General features: G+C 32.9%; 1 protein-coding gene across 1 annotated transcript in view; it reads left to right on the forward strand.

The window, feature by feature from the left end:
• Nucleotides 1-1264: 1264 nt before the first annotated feature.
• Nucleotides 1265-21946, forward strand: part of LOC145676648 (ras GTPase-activating protein raskol-like) — a gene marked incomplete at its 3' end in the record, with an annotated part of 247635 nt that continues 226953 nt past the window's right edge. The window contains 1 exon segment of the mRNA XM_081747489.1: nucleotides 1265-1452. Within this exon segment, the coding sequence (XP_081603615.1) occupies nucleotides 1395-1452 (58 nt within the window).

A 21946-nucleotide genomic window follows, 5' to 3' on the forward strand; every position in this document is an offset into this window, starting at 1 on the left:
CGTTTTCAGCTGTTTAGAAACGCGAAAATAAATGCCGATTTTCAAAATGGCTCGAAATCGAAAGCAGATAAGTGAGTCGTAATAACGGTATCTCATATAAAATAATATTGTCTAGGGCGCTCTTGTTCCACATTTCGATTATCTTTTATCTATTTGAAGATATCTCATAATTTCTGTAAAATTAGCGGTATTTTAATTTCGCCGGGATGAAGACTCTTAAGTCTACAAAACGAGACGAGACTTACACAAAAACTTACCAGTCGAGACGAGAAAACCTTATATCACGTCACGTCTCGTCTCGTCTCGTGACCTAAGCTCTACTAATGAAATGATAATGACATAATTGGTGAAATGTAAAAAAGAGATTCTAAACCCCATGAAAACTCATGCATATAGCGTAATACATGTGTAGGCGCCATAGAACACATAACAAAGGATCAAAACTTCGCTTATTGTTAGAAGTGAGAATTTTACCATTGAACTACTGTTTTTATCGAATTGTTGAAATTATAGTCGAAATAGAGCAGGAATGTTAGGCTGTCGTGGCAGTAGACTTTTTCTTGCATAAATACTATTATAATATTTATTTAGATCTACATGGTTTACGCATTTTAAAAAAATATATAAACTTGGAGAATTACTACAGTTTTTTGGAGGGAAAAATAGAACGGATGATACAGTGTGTTGTTTCACTTCCGCTTGTGTTTGAACTCAGCATCTGTATACTTGAAATGTATACTTTTTGTACGTAATACAGTAAATTTAAATTTTACATAAACTTCTAATTTCGCCGTCATGAACAATATTTATTGTTGCATTCAGAGTCTATTGCCATCTTTATATGGGTTTGTAATATCACATACACATCAACGGAAGAGAACTATATGTTGGTAAACGTTCTTTAAGAAATACTGAAGTTGATAAATTGCCAGATAGGTGGAGTCAGTTTTGGCATTGTTTATGTAAAGAAGATTTCTTTATTATGGACAGCCCTGGAGGTACGACGTAAGGCATTGTTTAGTTGCTTCCTTTCTTGGTGCTTTATCGGCATTTCCTCTGCGGAAGTGGTCGTCAGTGTCCGCCTGCTGTTGCTCTTCTCTAACCTCGCCTTTTAACTTGGAAATAATGTAGTCTGTGTGATGTGTCATACTGTATGTTGTTACGACAGTACCATCCGAGACTATTTGTCTCTGAAAACATCTAAACAGAATATAATCAGTTGATATTTTACGTAAACAGTGAGAGAATATTGAAATTATAATGTGCAGTGCTTCTTCAAGAATAATGTTCTGTGTTTTAAGGTCTAGAGTTTAATCAATTTCGTAAAGCTTTCTGAGCCTTATCGAAAGGTGTTACACGTAGTCTTCGAAAACCGAATTTTGTTCGTGTGAGCGATGGCTCATCGGAAAGTATGGGCATCAATTATACGAAAGAAAAAACCAGGAGATTATTGTAAGTTATTTTTTTACATTTCTCTATTATCATCATCCATACGTGTGAGAAGTTTTGTCAGGTGAATATCGCCTGAAATGGCAAAAGCTAGAGCACATTTATGATGTTGTTTTTACGCTTTCTAGAAACGGATTATAAGTAAGACATTCTTGTGTAAATATTGTGTTGTAGAGTTTATCTGAGGGGAAAAAATGGCAAGGTCATGAAGATCCTGTGGTAAAAGAAGTATGAATAATTTCTGTAATTGTGTGTAATTTCTGTCTCTGCGGTAAAACTCAATTTAAATGTCTTACAAAAGTCTTACTGAGAAACTAGAAAAAAATAGAGTTGTATTTTTTAAAGAAAATAATTTTATTATTATTATTATTATTATTATTATTATTATTATTATTATTATTATTATTATTATTATTATTATTATTGCTGTTGTATTTCCTAAATGACATATTGTGTACATTTGGCATAAAAAATTCACATCCCAGTAACACTTGTAAATGTGTTACAGTAATGAAGATCATATATACATCTGTAATGGCCATAGTGCTATAGTGATATTTTTTCACATTAATAATATGAGTAAATTATGTATTTGTAATTAAAATGTTATTTTAAAGGACACACAAATAGTCATAGCTAGAAGTCTGCGCAGATGCAAAATACATATAAGAAAAAGAGGAGGGTTTTAGGGCGAATTAGAGTTTTTTGGGGGACGAGCATAATTTTTCATTGAAAATGGCACAGTCGAACTTTAATTTTATCATAATAGTGCTTTTAAGAACGCTAATTGTAAAGGAGAACTATAATTTTAAATACGAATATAATTTTAAAATAATTGTTTATCAAAGATTGATTGAAGGAACAAAATTGTGGCGGAAGCAGATATAGACTGATTCTGGGACACAAGCTACCACTGCTTTTTTGGAAAAAAGGGAAATGGAAAATTTGGCGGGATTGCATCTAAATGCTTGGGTAAGGATGGGCACAGCTTTATACAATTTTGATGGCATAATAGTAAATGTCTCGTTGTAATTGTCATTAAGAAATTTGCGAAGTTGGTAATACAGTATCTAGCAAATAACGTTATATAGGATATCTTGCTATGTCTTCGTTCAAAACGCAAAGATGAAATTGAGATGAAAGGTCGTTGAGACAAAAATAAGCCATCTCAACAAGCAAACTCGCATAAAATCTCATTCGAATTTCATATTATTAACAACGCTTCAAAAACAAAGATAAATCCGACGAAACAAAATTTCTTTAGCGGTTATTTCTCGCAAAATGGTGACCACATTTTAATACAAAAAGTCAATCGAAGAACAATTAAGAAAATTTTTCTGTGCACACCTACATCCGCAATTCTATCTTCCATTCGCAAATAATAATAATAAATATATGCGCTAAAAGCTATATTGATGCGAATAATTGCGGATATCTGCATTCACGTATACTTTTATTTATATCCTACATTGCAATATTCGTAGAAGACTAGCGATTTGTTGAAGTATCCGAAGTTTGGGATTCATTAGTTTAAAATGTACCTCGCATAATAATGATTACATTTGTAAAATAGAAGGTTCTAGAACTTTTATTATTGTTGAAATGAAGCTAAATGAAAAATCCTAGTTTTACATCTCATGGTTATGATATTATTATTACACTTTAGAAATACGGTACAGAATTGTAACAAAATAATTTTACTTAAAAGGGAACTATTTTTGTTTCCAAGTATACATTAACATAATAAAGAAGAACGTCATTATTCATACTTCTTTTTCCATTTGAGAGCCAATTTTTTTTTTTTCAAACAATTATGATTTTAATATCAAATATTGTACTTTTTGTAAAATATGTTAAGCTAAGGAAGATCTACGTGAAGGGAAATGTCAGTAAGGCAAATATTATTGATTCTGCACAAATAATGTATGCCAATTTATTTTGTTGCTGAACATAGTAGTAACGAATTACAAAACATTTGTTTACTTCTGAGAAATGCTCATAAAAGTAAACTCATACATTATTTCTAGGTTATGTGGTACGTTCGGATTCCGCATGCTTTCTCAAATATTGATTGTGAATTCGATTTATGCGTTGTTTGCTCTTATAAGAACTTCTGAAAGGATCCTTTTAAAACGAACATCGATAATGAGAATAATTCATATTTTGCGCACATTTCTTCTGTACAGTGCTCATATTGGATATTTTACAAGAAATATGTTAATTCTCAAAACATATTAAAATGGAAATACATAATGATAATTAATGATAATGATGATTTTAGGTTTATTATATCTCATTAATCATATCGTGTACTCTCCTCTTGCTAGTGTCAATATAAAAGACTTGGTATGGATTAATGTTAGTACCAGCTTTTCACTTTGATAGATGATGTGATGTTGAGCATATTATTGATGGCCATGAATGACATACTTATTTGTCAGTACCATAAAGATTCATTTTGGCGATTTTCTCAAACTACGCCAAAGATTTATCGAATGATATGTATCTCAGCTTTCGACAATTTTGTTTTTATTATATGTTAATTCTGTAGTAGAATTTGTACAAATTGAACTTGAATTTTTTATTATTTTTATTTTTTTTTCATTTAATGAGAATTGTTCTCAACAAATGATTGATGAGGATAATTGAAAGATTGAATTCTGGTTCTATTCTGTGCTACTTGTTTCATCTTTTTATATATAATTGGTATGACAGAAGTTGCGACCTATCATAATTGCGATCAACTGAAAATGTCAAAATACTTGTTCATGGTCATTCTATAATAATAATAATAATAATGTTTAATGTGCTTATTGGCAACGAACAGCATTACAGCCACAAATGCGCCAAAGAAAAAAGAAATGAATATATGAATATTTACAAGCGTAAGACGCATGCAGTAGAATAGAAACATCATGCTAAGATATAAAATGCATTTTATCAGACAGAAAATTAAAGAAGTAGATTGCAAAATATTTAAAATATATATATATATATATATATATATATATATATATATATATATATATATATATATATATATATATATATATATATATATATATATATATATATATATATATAATATAATATAATATAAACATGCAACATCTATTACGAACTTGACACATGCAAGTAAGATAAATACATAATAGAAAGCATTAAAAAAATACACATTTTCATTCAAAATACTATTGAGATAACTTGCAAAATATTAAAGAGAAAAAAGATCAATTTTATAAAAGACAAAACATATAGTTTCTATTACAAAATAAAATAAATATTTCTGAATTAAACGTACAAAGTATTATATTATAAATTGTGTTATATTATAAACATATCAAATATACATACAAACACATACATTAGATTGTTTAAAGATTTTAAAAAAAATGAAAACGTACCTTACCGAAGTTCTTTTGAAACGAATCTAATAAAGAATAAAATTTATTTGCTATCACAATACTATTATAAATGAAAGATTTTGTGAACAAATTTTTGGTAACAAAAGGAACAAAATTTCTGCTTATTATTATTATTATTATTATTATTATTATTATTATTATTATTATTATTATTATTATTATTATTATTATTATTATTATTATTATTAGGAAGAAATTCCTATTGAAAGATTTTCTAAAACAGAAAAAGTCAAAGAGAAAACACCTGTTACACAGAAGTGTAGTATTCAAATCCTTCTTAATATCTGTCAAGCTCATGTCTCTTAATTCTTTAAACCTTCCATATTAACAAAGCTGAGAAAGCATTTTGAACTGATTCCATAAAATTACTAAAACATTTAGATCAACTGTTCCACACAACTCTTCAATATTCTAAATGTGATCTCACACATACAAAGAATTTTACAAGTTTGATATTTTCAAAATTTTAGCATAGCTAAATTCTTTCTGGCTTTAGATATTGGTGCTTGAACATATTTTTTGGGAAAGCAACTTGCCATCCAATATCACTCCTAAATCTTTCACATTCGTAACAACTGAACACCTTAATTAACATCATCTCGTATTATTATATTTGTACCTCAAAGGATTTACTTTCCTTGAAAATGCTATTCATTCAGTCTTATCATAATTTACGGGAAAAAATTATTTTCAGACTATTTTCTATTATATCTATATTCTTTTTGCAAAATAGCTTGATCCTAAATAAATTAAATTACACTTACTACATACAATATTTACGTGTTAAATTCCCAAAAATATAAATATACAACAAAAACAGTGATGGACCGATATTGGAGCCTTGAGGCACACCAGGAATAATACTATTCGAGGGACCTAAATTCAATATGAAGATAATTTATATTTAAATTTGTAAAATCACAAAAAAATGGGATTCCGGGGGGTCCGAACCCCAGGATTTACTCTCTAGATACGTCCATGGTCTTGTAGTTCACAATTGTCCAATATTCATATGATCATCCTCCTTGATGCAGATACTCTGTTCTTGGTCTTCTGTGGTAGATTATTTGTTCATTTTTTTTTTCAACAGTAAATATTTCGTTCAAATTTCAGGGGTACGGTGGCTTAGTAGTAGAGCGCTTACCCCTGGTGCGTGAGGTCCTTGGTTCGATCTCTGGTCAAGTGAGTTTGTGATGGACAACATCGTGTCTGTAGGTTTTCTCGGGATACTCCTGTTTCCTCCCACTTTATGATTCCAGCAATTCCTCCATCATTGTTCACTTGCCTTAATCATAGTCTCCCTTAGCCTAAAAGGGGGTAATTTTGGGACGTTAAACTGAAATATTTCATATCATTTTTTCTGAATTTCGAATCAAATGGATCTTAATTCTATTGACATTCTGGCCAATGTGAATGAAAGAAGTTTTCGATGGTTTCGTTTTTGATCTGTTACTTCTTTCTGATCATGATGTGCCGCAGCATTTTTTTTTCTCTGTGCCATATTTCCAGATTTCTTCTTTCTGATTTCCGAATTATCTAGGCCCTATGCTTCTTATGCACACAGAACAACACTACACACAAAACATCCAATGAATATTTCCTTACTTCCATCGATGTAAGTTATTTCTTTTTATAGAATATCTGTTTTGCTTTCTGCTATTTTGTCTCAAATCTTTTTCACTTATTTTTTCTTCGTTTAGAGAAAAAAAGATCACCCTCCTGCTCTTTCGTGCATCTGAAGTTTTGTTCATATTACATTCTTCTCTGCATTTCCTCCCAAATTTACTATTAACCTTTGTAAGTCTCCTTCCTGAACAACGTTTCATTTCCATCAATGTTTGTATCATTTTTTTTATTGCGTTTTTCATATATGTAGGAAACAGTAAAAGTTAGAATCTACATCTTTGATTCACTTTTCAGAACTTACTGTAGAGTTAACGAAAGGCGTTTACATCTGTATTTTCTTTATATAGCGTACCGAGTACCTCAGATAAAATGTCCACTGCTTATAAATCACAAACTGCATAAATTATGAGAGAAAGGATTAAAGTAAAAAGAAAAAAAGATAGAATAATATCAATGGGCGTATGGAGTGAAGTGCTCTGCTTGCCTCACATGACCCACTATCACGTGGCATCGGGAGTCATTTCCTAAAATTTTAAGTAGCAAGATATTTTGGTGATACATCATTCGAAAGATCATGGAGAAAGAAGGAATTTTTGGTAGAAAAAAGGTTTTTGTGGTGAATCACCGTTTACGAAATGGTCACCATTTGTCTAATTGTTCATAGTGGCCATTTCGTAAACTATGCCCCACATGAAAAATTTTCTCCTACCAAAGTTTTGTTTTTCTGTAATCTTTTCAATAATATATCAAATTAGATAAGGAGTTCCTGTGAGCCAGCACAACGCTTCATTCGATGTGCCCTCTGATATTTTCCTATCTTGTTTTTAGTTTTATCTTTTTATCCCCAGTCATTATAACCACTGAACGTTTTATCTAAACACTGGGTATATGGCTACAGAGTGACAATGAGACAAATTTTACCATACTATGTAGGAAAAAAAATGTTTTCCAGCTGCTGAATCGGGAGAAAGAATAAATGGATTAGTGAATAGGGAGAAGAAATGAATACTACAATGCCTTTACCGGATCCTGTGCACTTTCTCGTGTAGGGAATTTTGAAATATAGAGTCCTTACCCCCTTTGGCCCCCTCTGGCGTCGTTACTGGGGGATGTAAAAATTCAAGTTTTGGATATCCTGCAGAGCGGATGTTCTGAGTTCTCATTGTTAAAAGGAATTCAAATAAATGAAGATGGGAGAATGAAATCGGAACATGGAACACAGTTCACACTGTTTATAAGTTCTTCCGTTCGTCTCTTGCTTTATAGAACCCTGTGTACCAATTCAAGGATCCTAGCCATACAGCAGGTTGTTGAGCAAATATTGGAATGTTACGTAAGTTTTATTATGAAATGAATAGCAGCAACAAAATATTTACCAACATACAATATTAAAAAGTGGAAGAATGTATCTTCATGAATAATACAAAGAATTGATTCCATAATAGGCAAATATTTTTACTTTTAGTGTTAGATCAATATTTTCCTTCTTGCTTCTGTCATTCATTCTTGCATTTCATTCATTGACTGATTGGTAGCTTACAGCTGTAGAAGGTCGTTTCCTGCTGTTTACCTCGCAGATATTAAGTGGTGCTAATTGATTGAATACGAAGACGAATACCTTAAATGCAATTCACACCTCTGAGGGGAAAAATGTGTGTACGTTTAGCTTACATAAGTAATTTGCTGAGTGGTTCCGTGGCCTCCTCAGTAACCCCAGAAGAAACATTTCTTGATAGTTTTGCTGTATAGTCACTCCCGGTGCCGAAACAATTAGCCGTGCCTAGCACCCGCTGTTTAAAATCTCATATTATTTCTTAGTGAATACTTAAATTATCCTATCATTCATTCTGCCTATGTGTACATTATAATATTTCAGATTAATACCAAACTTGTTTTGACCTCCCTCCCCCCAACCTCAACCCTGTCAGAAAGTTGAAATCATTTCAATATTAAATCGATTGAGACAATCAGGCTAGCTTAGGTTAAGCTCTTGAATGCAGGACAGTAAAAGAATCACTTAAATGACTCATCAATTTATTGTTGATAAATATGAAAACTTTATTTAGATATAATATGTCTTTGTTGAAGTCGAGAGATCTATAATAGGCTGGTCAATTACCCTCCTGCATCGGTGCTAACTCAGTTATTGAAGGAGCCCAAATACGCTGCTGCATCGGGGCTCTGATGAGATTTGGCATTGGTCATCCCATTAAGATTGTTTTAAAATTCGTGCATTAAGCTATTTCTGTTTAGCGGAGTGGCTACTTAAAATAGATTTTTAAAAAGATATTATATAAAATTAAACTATATTTTAACATCTCAATGTTGTATACGCGCGTAGTGTAGCAACGATATTTCGTTCCGAGATATTGTGCACTAGACATCGGCATAGACAATATTGTACGATCTGAACCAAAGATATACAAACTTGCGAACCCGTGTTCGAGTCAAGTTGAAAAATTGAACTCGGGACTTGTATGAGCGCAACGCTATAAGAGGATAGTGAGTCTTATTGAGTATGGTACCAAATTCAAAATCTAAATGATGTTGCTATATAATTTTACTGCTTCTTAAAAGTAATCACGTTAAAATTAAGTGTCCGTAATTGGATACAAGAAGAAGGATAAGAAGTCCTGAAGATTTACTGAAGGTATAAGCGGATGGTGATTTTTTCTCGCCTAATTGCTTCGGATTAGTATTCGTTAAGCTTAATCAGGTACGAGTATTTTAATCTTTTTGAGACGGATGTGCCATATAAACACAGCCTATCGTTCTGTTGAGGACGAGTGTGGCAATGTAAGGCATAACACCTGGACAGAGAGGGTAGGTGTAGTTTATAAACCTCATTTGCGTTTAATTTGTCAAATAAGTCACTCAGTGACATTTCATAGACTTGGATGGCTTTTATAGAGTCTTTCTGTTGCGTCTCTGCAGGGAAACGGATAACCGTCTCTTAATCCTTTAGAGACGAGCGTGGCATACAAATACTCAGCCGATTGTCACATGGATGTATAAACACAGCATCTAGACGGGGAGGGCAGATGCGGTTTATAAGCCTTATTTGGGTTTAATTTGTCAAAGAAGCCATTTAATACCCGATCAAAGGCTTTGGATAGCTTTTAGGACATTTGTTTTCGTCTCTGAAAAAAGACGGACAGCCGTCCCTAAAGGGTTAATGAGTGTAATAGCAGAGTATTTCACATACAGGTTACCTAATTAGAATTTTACGTTTTCCATTACTATATTATTATAATATTGATTAAATGTATTGTGTATACATCTCAAACTCCTCCTCCCTCCTCTGATGACCCTGGAGTGTAAATATGTTTCGTTGAGACATACTTTCGTAATTTAATACAGATTAACTTGTCATTATGGACAAATATGTTGTTATTTATACCTGGGCAAAATTCCAATAGGTTTACATACTTTCTAAAACCCAGTAATGTCAGAACTGAGTTGCTTAGCGGAAATACTGTTTGAATCTGGGAATAATATAATGACACATTGCGACTGGCCTGTTCTCATCTGGAGTTCAGTACTTAGGGTATTACGTTGTGCAGCCGAGCAAAATTCCTTTTTAAAAAAATTTCACTTAGGAACCAATTAATAAACTTCTATTTCCGGTTATTAAATACTGTTTTCCTGTTTTTCCATTTTTCCCCTTTAGCATTTCCTATCTCTTTCTGTATATGCAATATTGGCATTTTGCACTGGTTCATATAATATGGCCTATTAACTTTAAAAGTGGGAAAAAATACATCGTGTTTTAAGTACATATTATTAGCAACACGCAACTGCGTACTGTATTTTCATGTAGGGAACAAAAGTGTGTCGCTGTTAAGTTTCTGAGTTCACATTATTTTCCTTTCTTTCTTTCTGTCTTACTATTTAAAATGTTTACTTTGCAGAGTTTTACACAATAGTAATAAATGTTGGTTTATAATGCCGAGAAAATTCATAGTGTTCCCCCTTTCTAACTTTGTTCGAAATAAAAAAAAAAAATCTTGTAGTGTTGTGTGTTTTCATGAGAGAGTTGTTTACAAAGAATTACGTGTGTGTTTTACCTCTTGAGAGCAGTTGGTTTCATCATTGTTATTTATTAGAGGAGGTTGGTGCGGGAATAAAGTCAAAATGTGTTCAACATTCCGTGTATGTATAACTTTCAAGTGAATTTGATATTAGGGAGAACCGTATGTGTTGTTTTGCCTTAAAGTATTTTCGATCCATCTCTATCAATTTCTAACAGGAGCGTGGTCCCGGTTCAATTCTTTTCGGTGTAATGACCCGTTGTCATAACGCAATTTGGGAAGCTACGTAAAGCAAGAAGATGAGAACTAAAATTTAAAAAATTAGTGATGAACTGCATCAAATTTATGGTCTACATAATTTGATTGGTCATAGCCCTTCGTGAACTCAGCTGGCAGGTAGTTTATTACACTGGTGCACATCCCCTCAAGTGATTGAGCTCAATCTCCCCAATTTGCCGTCCTCTCCATCTCTTAAAAGTAGTACAGGTGACCGAAGTTGGTTATGACAAATTGAACGTAATTTCCTATGAAGACTAAATTTTATTCAATATTGGAACATTATTAACAAATATTTCTGGAAGATTAAATCTTTTGAACATCCGTTGGTCTCCGAATTCAAGTTAGGGCTGCAGAATCTGCACAAAGTACATAAATGGTTTCAATATGTAGGTAAAATTACTATTCAAATGCGTGTTTATATTTCAATGAGGAAAGTTGGTATTATTACAACACGGAAGGCAATTAATCCATTCATTCTACAATTGCAACAAATGTGCAGTTTCGTACTAACAGTAGAATGATGTGTGACATGTGACCAAATTGGATCACATTGGAATCCATGAAAGCAGGACTGCATTAATAGTTTGGTAACTCACAGGATACTTCTGGAATCTCTTCTTTCCCGTCTTCTCCGGAAAATAGTAATGTAATTTAAAATATATTTCTACCTACCAAATTTGAAAGTGTTGTTCGTTGTTAATTTTGTTTTAATACAAGTGCATAAAGAAATTTTGTATTTTGATCCAACTTTTTGATCGAATTGTAATCCGTAATACAGAACCGCCTACCTGAGAAATTTGTAGCACAACAAATTAATTTATTCTGTAATACGTAGAAGGGAGAGCTGAACTAGATATCCGTTCCTAAGCTGTATGTCGCTCTATACGAGGGTTTCTCAACCTGGGGGTCGCGACTCTTCTAAGAATCGGGAAGATAAGCGGAATGGATAAATATAATTAGAATCTAATACTGGAAGCTATTTTTAAATATTATTTTGAATTTTGTTCTGATAGGCATATTTTTATTTTTATACATACTGTTAAGAACAACAAAAACTAGGTCTACTAAACATTTTCAACAGGCGCAGTTTTACTTAAAAATAATTTAAATAAAAGAGGTACGATAGTAAACTAATGAGAACTGAATACTGAAATACCAGGAAAATACCAATGCAACAAAACCTGCAATTAAAATGAAAGCTAACGAGATACCTGAGAATGGTGTGAATTCACTAGTGCGACAATGTCCGGTTCAGTTTTTGTGACATTGCACGTTATCAAGTCATTTGAAATATTCAATAACTTTTTGAACAACTGTCCAAGCTTTTTAAACCAAAATTAGAAATCACTTTATTTTTTAATCATAAGACTCAAAATTAAGGGAGTTTTGAAGTTTTAAAATTTTCAAACGGCCTTCATTTTGAAACAGTATGACGGATCGGATTCGATATTTGTAACATGAATGAACTGACCGAATTTGGTTTTAATCCATTCGTTTTTAGAGAAGTTACTGTATCCACTATATACAAGAAATGAATTCTACTATTATAGAAATAGATGGATAATGTGAGATCTCCGCAATAAGTATATTAAAAATTCCTCAGAAGCTTTTTACAAACCAGAAATTATAAGGGGGTCGCTGGCAAGATGTGATAAAATTGGGGTTGTGATAGGAGTTAGATTAAGAACCACTGCTCTAGACTTCATCTTAATCAACCTGAGCGCTAATCCATGCCTGCGTGAGAAACCATACTTCTCAGTATGTAATGTATGTAAATAATTTCAGCGTTCTAAGACAATGTTAAACTAATTTTAACAGGCCAAGTTGGTGGCACACGCGCTCGCATCAAATTTTATTGGTTTCCTTAAGCCTTTCTATTTACATATAAACTTAAACTTTATGCTAACATCAACGATGTAAATCATATTCTGTCATATGTAGATTTCTGACAACATTGCAGACATATCATTCATTTCTTTGAGAAAATAACTTTGAATTTGCATGTGAATTGTATTTAATGCAAATTATATATTTAAAAAAATCTCATACGTATCTTTGTTGAATGGAAAAAGTTATTGATTTTTTTATTATAACATTTTGTATACATTCATTTTCCCACTAGTATAAACACTGTATTACTTCCTTACTGAACAACATATTCACAAACAAAACAAAATTCAGACACATTAACACTTATACGTTTGGTGGCTGTACAAAGAAAAAAAGGGGGGGAGAACATTTTAAAAAAAATGAAAGTGAAATTTTAACGTTATTCCACTTTATTGTTTGACTTGTTAGAAAATTAAATAAACGCAAATTTAGCTGTTTCTGTTCTTACACTTACACCTTCAGGAATAAGACTAACTTAAATTTCCTGTAAACTTTAGTTTTTAGTTTAGTTTTTGTTGAGTTGATTTTGAGTTTAACGTCCCTTTCAGCAGCGATGCTATATGAGACGGGACCCGAACGTGTACTGATTAACGCACTTTATACTGGTTAACCTGGAATCTGAACCACATGAGCTCAGCCGGAAGTCGAACCCGGGTCTCCAAGGCGCGTACGCTAACTGCTTAGCTATGGAGGAGCTCTAGTTTTTTGTGCTTTACGTTCTCGTGCAATACTGAGGTTATTAGAGACATGGGCTCCAAATTACGACCGAGACAGTGCAGTTGGCCAATGCACAGACCATCGTGCGAGAACAGCCCATCCTGTATAGGTCGTATCTCATCACATCTCGGCTTAAAGTGAGCTGCTAAATTACAAGACCACGCCACAGTGTCAGGTCCCTTTGTTCAGCATCGCACTTTACGTATTGGATATAATCAAATATTTTCTCCGATACTTTTTCTTGAGCAGGGAGGATTTTAAAGATATGAGGATAATTTGTTAATTAGGAACCGAAAATACCTATATATTCAGTTGGAGAATCGAACACGGATATCCCATACAAGAAACTAAGAATGCTTTTCACTATCTTCTAAAGCTCCAGTCATTTTTTAAAAAATAATTATTTATGAATATGTTCTATAAAAACAGTTGTATATATTGTAATATATAAATGAGAGATTTGATATAGGCTACAGTTTTTAAGTTGATTGCTCGTTCGTGTTTGGGAATTTCTTGTATCTTTATCTCAGTATTCTTATATCCATACCGGGAATGGGCAGAATGATACTGTATAGGTTTATAAAATATATCATCCCTTTTAAAGCCTTACTTATAACCATAGATGAAAATTACTTTTTAAGAAAAATAGTATATTACATAAAAAGCTACTCTTTCTTACAACTATCTATAAGGTTTACAGCTAACGGAGGGCTAAAGATCTCCGTTACTTCACAAATACTTTCACAAGTACATATTTTAAAATTTAACATTTACTCATTATAATATATTGTAAACCATATTCATAAATATTGTTTTTGTGTGCATTTAAGTAAAGATCAAATTCGTGAGAGATCAATAGGTTCATTACATCAAGTTGTAATTACTTGATTAAAATATGATTTCTTTTAGTATCCTTTTCTTTATCTGATAGAAATGTCACAGGAATTTTCCGTTTTTGTTATTGAACATCTCGAGGCAACTTTACTATCATATTGCGTAAATGTAATCAGATATATGCCATTGTACTGTATGCGGCAAGAATATGATAGTACTTAACACTTCTATTTTCTAGAAACCATAAAAGAGTGTAATGTTTGGTGTTTCAGCAAATTGAAGGAAGTGTAAACTAGTCTTACGTTCTAAATTCAATAAAAACAATAAAAATCACAAGGACAGTATATTTTGTACGTGATCTACAGAGCTTGCCTAATATTGATCAAACTTGGGTTGGAGGTAAACTTTAAGTCATTTAGTAAGCATGTGAAATATTTGCCCGTACATGCCTTTGGTTCCCAACTTATTTGCGGACAAATACTGTTTTTTTTTTTTTTTTTTTTTTTACAAGATTTCTTATTTTTTATAGTTAAATTGTGTTTTGAAACAATGATTAGGGGCTGAGGTTAAATATATGCATTGTGCACTTATGTATCAAATATTTACCAAACTCAATGGAGATTTTTTTTTTTCGCAATTTAGACACTCCTTACTAATTCAATACATAGCATCAATCTAAGCTTTTACGATCATTTTCTTTTATTCTTAGCTTATGCGTAGCTAAAGGCAAGCCAGTTTGTATGTTAGATAATCAAGAAACGTTCCCCATAAAACTGAAACTGTCTGACTATGAAATTACGAAAAGTATTAGATGTTACCCTTTTGAAAGATATGCAAATAATTCTACAATATTATTAGCATGAACTGATCAAAATGATTTGCGTGAGTGTAAAACCTTATGTGTAGTTTTTGACAAGGGTAAAAGTGCGGGGAAAGGATGGGAGAGAACGTCGTCCCTCCACTTCCAGAAAATATCTGTGGCGTACCCCCGCTTCTAAAAAATTATAATGGGCAAAGATAGGCACGGGGAACGGCTTGACGTGATGCGTCTCCCTACCTTTTCAGATACACTTTTACCCCTGGTTTTTGAGAAAATAAAGGAAAAAGAAAGAAGAAAAACAAAATTTGTAAACCGAAAAATTCGTACTGGTCGAGAACCATACGCATGCCATTTTGTAACGTTTCACTCTTATTTTTATCTTACCGTTAAAATTCTTTTACCTTTCTGTTACAATTATTGCCCACAGTTCGATTAAGTCAACACGATCCAGCACCTTCATTTTTACTCATAATTACAAGAGAAATTAGGCACATCAAATGCATATCACAATTAATTAGGGCCGCGGTGGCTCAGTGGTAGAGCGTTCACTTTTGGTGCTAGGGGTCCCGGGTTCGATCCCAGCCTCAATCAAGTGAACTTTGTGGTGGACAAACACCGTGTGCGTAGGTTTTCTCGGGGTTCTCCCGTTTCCTCCCACTTTCTTCATTCCACGATTTCATTCATTACTCATCATCACCGTCTCCATTAGCCTAACCGGCATAAGCGTGGGACGTAAAACTCAAAGATTTCATTTCATTTTACATATCACAATTAACTTTTATTCTTAAAATTCCATGAATAATTTTTCTTCTGTTGTCATAGCAAAGCGAAACAAATAATTATATCTTGTTACAGCAACTCTCATTACATGATTATTTTATCTATTTCTACATATATTCTACATTTTTTTCTTCTTCTTCACAACAGATTGTGCACTTTTAAGCACCGTTGCCCAAAATAGCTACAATTAGAAATGGAAGTAATTCACAGATGTCAGATATATATATATATATATATATATATATATATATATATATATATATATATATATATATATATATATATATATATAATATCGTTGTAATTTATTGAACTGAATGAAACTACTAGAAAAAAGTGCTCTTATTAAGCTCTTCATTACCTACTAACAAAACGATAGTACATAGTGTATCGTTAATGAGATATAGCCTGAAATCATCATTAACTCTTAAATTTTAATTTCTGTTTAACTAAAATATTGTCCAAACAAGGGCGTCATTTCAGACTTCGCTTGGGGGGGGCAACAGCACCCCCGACATAAGACTTTTTCATGTTTTGTACTGGTATATTAGTATACAATTGATTAAAGTATATGTGTTCCTCAAACTCTTGCGGGGGGGATTTCCCCCTCCTTCCCCCCCTAAATGACGCCCCTGTGTCCAAATAAAAAGGCTAAATCACATTGAACTGAACAAGATGACTAAAATACTGCAAGACAAGTTCTGATATGTAATCTTTGAGAAAAATCAAATCCCGACCCCCCCCCCTCCTACGTGCATCACTGGTCTAACAGAGTCCTTTTATTCTTGATAATCACAACAGCTGAATCTAACAGTGACTCACACTATTTGTAACGTATACTATAAGAATAAAAGTATATTTAATTTTAAAACACCTGTATAGAATGATGTAGAGTGCAAATTAAAATATGGGAGACGGTAGATACAGAACCCTGACATAGTATTTACCTAAGATTTTGTTCTGACAGATAGACAGAGATGTAATATATTTCCGCTCTTCCGTTCTCTGCTTTAAGATAAACCAACAAATGTGAGCCGTTTTGTGAGGTGAAAGCAGAATGAAGTGAACTGTTGAATAATGCATCAGTTTTCAGAATGGACGGAAGGAAGATAAAAAGAATTAAACGACCACTGGAAGTCCCGACATTTTGTGCGTACATTGAAATGTCCACGTGGAAACAAGACTTCTTTTGTATCTCAAGATACAAACTTTCCTTTTCTGTACATTTCAAATCTCATGTATACAAACAATTTTATTCTTTTAACGGAAAGTAAATTGGATCCCACTTGTCTCTTCACTTCCTTGTTAACATGTACAATAGGTAGCAATTAATTAATCCAGTTTGATCTCATGGCCTCATTAAGACACTCAAGATCTTTCATCAAGTGTTTCTAATGTCTATCATTGGCATCGTTGTAAAGTTTGATGGCGTCATCTTTTAATCTTTCATACTTTATACAGGGTGTTACAAAAATATATCACAATATTTTAGAAACAGATTTCTTACATCAAAATAAGAAGAAAAAAAAGTTCATATGGACCTGTACTCAAAAGTGGATAGTTTCGGAGTTATAGGGTACCAGAAACGTGAAATAAGTGAACTTGTAAAATTCACTTAAAAGTTCATAGCTGCACTACCATGGGACCTATCATAGTCGAGTCAAGACACCACTGAGTAACTGGTATGTGAACTATCCAAATATCCATGTTTAAGAATGCTCCAGTACTTGCACACCAATTTTTAGAGAGGTAAATGGAGAGTGATAAAGTACGCCCAAGCAGCCTCTCTAAAAATCATTGTGCAAGTACCGGAGGTTCTAAAAGGCGGACATTTGGAAGTTCACATAGTAGTTTCTCAGTGATGCCTTGACTCGATTACGATCGGTCCTATAGTAGTGGAACTATGGACCTTTAAAGTACATATCTTCACGATTTCGGCACCTTATATTAATAACTACGTAATATATTATTTTTTTAATAACTACGAAACTATGCACTTACGATCACAAGTTCATATGAACTTTTTTTCTTATTTTGATGTGAGAGACCTATTCTTAAAATATTGTGACCAATTATTGCAACACCCTGTATAATTTGTATCTCGTGTGTCATTATAAGCTTTGTCATTTGTGGTGGCGATCCTACGTTGAAAAGTATAAACCAATCATTTCCAACTCAATGTGTGACGTAGACGTGGATATTTACGATCAGAGCCACGACAGAGAGAACAGTTGAGCCAAGGGGAGGGAACAAGGTAGGTGCAACAGAATGGAATAAAACGAGTGTTAGCGAAGTATAGGCCTACATATTATTATTGATCTTGAATCCAAGGAGTAATCTATCTTTGATCTTGAATCCAAGGAGTAATCTATCTTTGATCTTGAATCCAAGGAGTAATCTATCTTTGATCTTGAATCCAAGGAGTAATCTATCTTTGATCTTGAATCCAAGGAGTAATCTATCTTTGATCTTGAATCCAAGGAGTAATCTATCTTTGATCTTGAATCCAAGGAGTAATCTATCTTTGATCTTGAATCCAAGGAGTAATCTATCTTTGATCTTGAATCCAAGGAGTAATCTATCTTTGATCTTGAATCCAAGGAGTAATCTATCTTTGATCTTGAATCCAAGGAGTAATCTATCTTTGATCTTGAATCCAAGGAGTAATCTATCTTTGATCTTGAATCCAAGGAGTAATCTATCTTTGATCTTGAATCCAAGGAGTAATCTATCTTTGATCTTGAATCCAAGGAGTAATCTATCTTTGATCTTGAATCCAAGGAGTAATCTATCTTTGATCTTGAATCCAAGGAGTAATCTATCTTTGATCTTGAATCCAAGGAGTAATCTATCTTTGATCTTGAATCCAAGGAGTAATCTATCTTTGATCTTGAATCCAAGGAGTAATCTATCTTTGATCTTGAATCCAAGGAGTAATCTATCTTTGATCTTGAATCCAAGGAGTAATCTATCTTTGATCTTGAATCCAAGGAGTAATCTATCTTTGATCTTGAATCCAAGGAGTAATCTATCTTTGATCTTGAATCCAAGGAGTAATCTATCTTCAAATCCACCCACTATATCTTGTTCACCTCTTCCGCACTGTCTTCTATCAACGCTAGATTTCCTGTCTTCTTCGTCTTGCTCTCTGCGTGTAGTTTACTAAAAATATGAGTAGCAAACTGTGACAGAAGGCAGCATTCCGTTGGAAATTACTCTTATAAACTCGCGTCTTATATATAGTCTTGGTGCTAACAAGGGACATTAAACTACAATTCCGGTTCCCCATTTATTCCTATAGAGTAATTACGTATATCCTCCATGATAGATAGGCTATCCGCAGTGATGTTGAGATTGTCGGGTTAGTATAATGCTCAGGATACACAATATTAATTTTGTCCGTGGAATACAACTCTAAAATGAAACTAGATTACTTTCTACTAGTTCTAGTAGATAAATTTAAAGACATAAATATTTTATATTTTCAAATACTCATTCATCTTAAAAAGTATACTTTATTTAATTAGAGTTAAAATGCTGTATTTGAGCCTAGGCATGATAAAATTTAGCTTTTAAGAAGTTGAATTTATCAAAAACCAAATTAAACTCCTTCACGTGGAGTACACTGTAGCAGAGCAAACTGTAACTTGTTTTGAGTAAGTTTTGCTTCTGTGCTCTGGCGTTGGCAGTTTTGATCGTATTTCTTGTCCTTTATTGAGTAACTTTGTCCATAAGGTAAGCAGTTTAAACTAAGTTCCTGCATTTCAAATGTTCTTCATTAGCATTCCCTTTTGTACGCCTTTTAGCAGAACACGAAGGAAGACCAGTCAACGCCAAGTGAGCGGACTTCAATATGAGGAAGTGGGAAGTTTTCCTTAGATTGAACTGTCTCGTTTAGTCACTCTAAAAGAAAGTAAGAAAATTTGTCTGAAGAAAATGATTCTTTTAAAAAAAACGTATAATCCCACTAAAATGAAAAAAGCTGGTCATGTAACTAGTCAAATTAGATGTGAATTAGAAATTATGAGTTCAGTATGACAGAGAGCTAGCATAATACTTAACAAGTCACAGTGTATAGCAGATTAAGTTTCGTTTGACTTTTGGCTTTTACCAAACCTAGCTTAAATATAGCATTTTACCTCAAATTGAAATTGAATAGTTGAATGGATATTTGAAAATAGAAACTACGTAAGTCAGTAGATTTGTCTTGTAGAAAATAATTTAATTTCATTTTAGCATTGTATTGTAGGGATGATTACATTTTATATCCTGGCTATTATACTACTTGCTAATCTGAATATTGCTGCGGGTAGTCTATCAATCAAGGATGATACACATAAATTCTGCCATAGAAATACATGGGGAACCAATTTTTGATTATCCGTATCTTGGAATCTGGACGGATGGATGACCACAATCAACGAACTCAATTCTTAGCCTTTGACCTTGTATATCGTGACCAAAATTGATGGTGATTCATTCATTCTTGATTTTTTCTCTTCTGAAGGGACACACGTATATATATATATATATATATATATATATATATATATATATATATATATATATTATAAGGATTAGACATCCAATGATTACTTACGTATCCGTAGATAATTGTTAACATTTTATTCTCTAACGTAGGCGCCGACTACATAGATGCTCAGGGCCCAAGCACCCAGTGAAGGTTTTTAATGACCCGGGCTCGATTCCCGGCAGGAGCTCATGTGGTTCGGATTCCACGCTAATCACTAGGTCCACGTCTCATATAGCCTCGCAGCTGAAAAGGACGTTAAGCTCAAACTCAACCCACCTCAAGATTTTTAATGGGAGCTCAGCACCCATTACATTTTTATGTTTGATTTGATTTTGAAATTAGATATTGGTGCTCTAAAAAATAAAAAATAAATATAGGGGCAAAAAAGGCCATCTACTGTAAGAAAAGTTATAAGAAAAAAAGGCCATCTACTGTGAGCTAGCATTATACATGCAGATAATAATATTAATCAATATTGACAAGCGAGTGTAATTTTATACCATTATTTCTTTAAATAAGTTGGAGTTTGATGTTGTTATTGTATTTTGTGTTTTAAAACATGTCGAAAGCGTTTGTATAAATTTAGTTTTTATAAAGTACAAGAACAGTCAAATCTTTTTTTTTTTCCCTCAGTTTTCATTCAAATTATTCTCAAATCTTTAAGGAGTTTGTAATCATTATTATTTTAATAATTTTCTGTCCTTCCTTTGCCAAATATTGCTAAACACATATCAAATGAAATTAAATAAATAAATAAGTAAAATCCAAGTTTGAGTTTCGTTCAATTCAAAGCTTAGGTAATCGTATTAAAAATAAGTCGGCCATCTTTTGCATTTGAAAAATATTTTCAAACTTCATTTTTATATTAGAGTTTCTTTGATGGTTTTTCACGCATCTCAGGTAGACCTTCTCACAGTTTGCGAACCAGTGGTTTACTGGAATTGTTAAAAAGCTGGAAAACAAGAAGTGATTTATCTTGTAAGAACTGAAACATCAGCACGCATTGAAATAATAATTGGAAATCAGTGCTCGACTTCCAACGTTGGGAATGTTGTCAAATTCGAATGACTTCCAATTATACACAAAACAGATTATGCAGTGGTCGAAGTGAAACGGTATGCGGTGGTATGCCATACCACCTCTGGTTTTTCAATGATGAAGGCATACCGCCTCTGGTTTGTCAGTGATTAAGACATACCGTCCTGAGAGAGTAGATGCTAAATACCTTTAATAACTCCATTTTTATACACAGTAATTGACGAATAGTTTTCCACGTATTTTATTTGTTATGTATATTTCCTAAATAATTTCTAAGTTGACAACACCGACATGCTTCAACTTTTTCCTACCTTTTTTTTTTAAAAAAAAAATGAGGTGTCTTCAAAGAAATTCATCTAGTTTAAATTTTGATTTGCCATATTGAATTTTTTCTTTCGTTTGTACGTGTGTGTCTTCTTGTCTTAATTCAAATAAATGTGTGTTTTGAGCATGAGTGGATTTAGGAGTTGTCTGCTGTGAGGACGATTTTTCCAGGGATTTAGAATGTCCCTTAGTCGAGTGG

The sequence above is a fragment of the Thermobia domestica genome, unplaced genomic scaffold, assembly GCF_964235325.1.
Source record: "Thermobia domestica unplaced genomic scaffold, izTheDome1.hap1.1 HAP1_SCAFFOLD_264, whole genome shotgun sequence".
NCBI lineage: Eukaryota > Metazoa > Arthropoda > Insecta > Zygentoma > Lepismatidae > Thermobia > Thermobia domestica.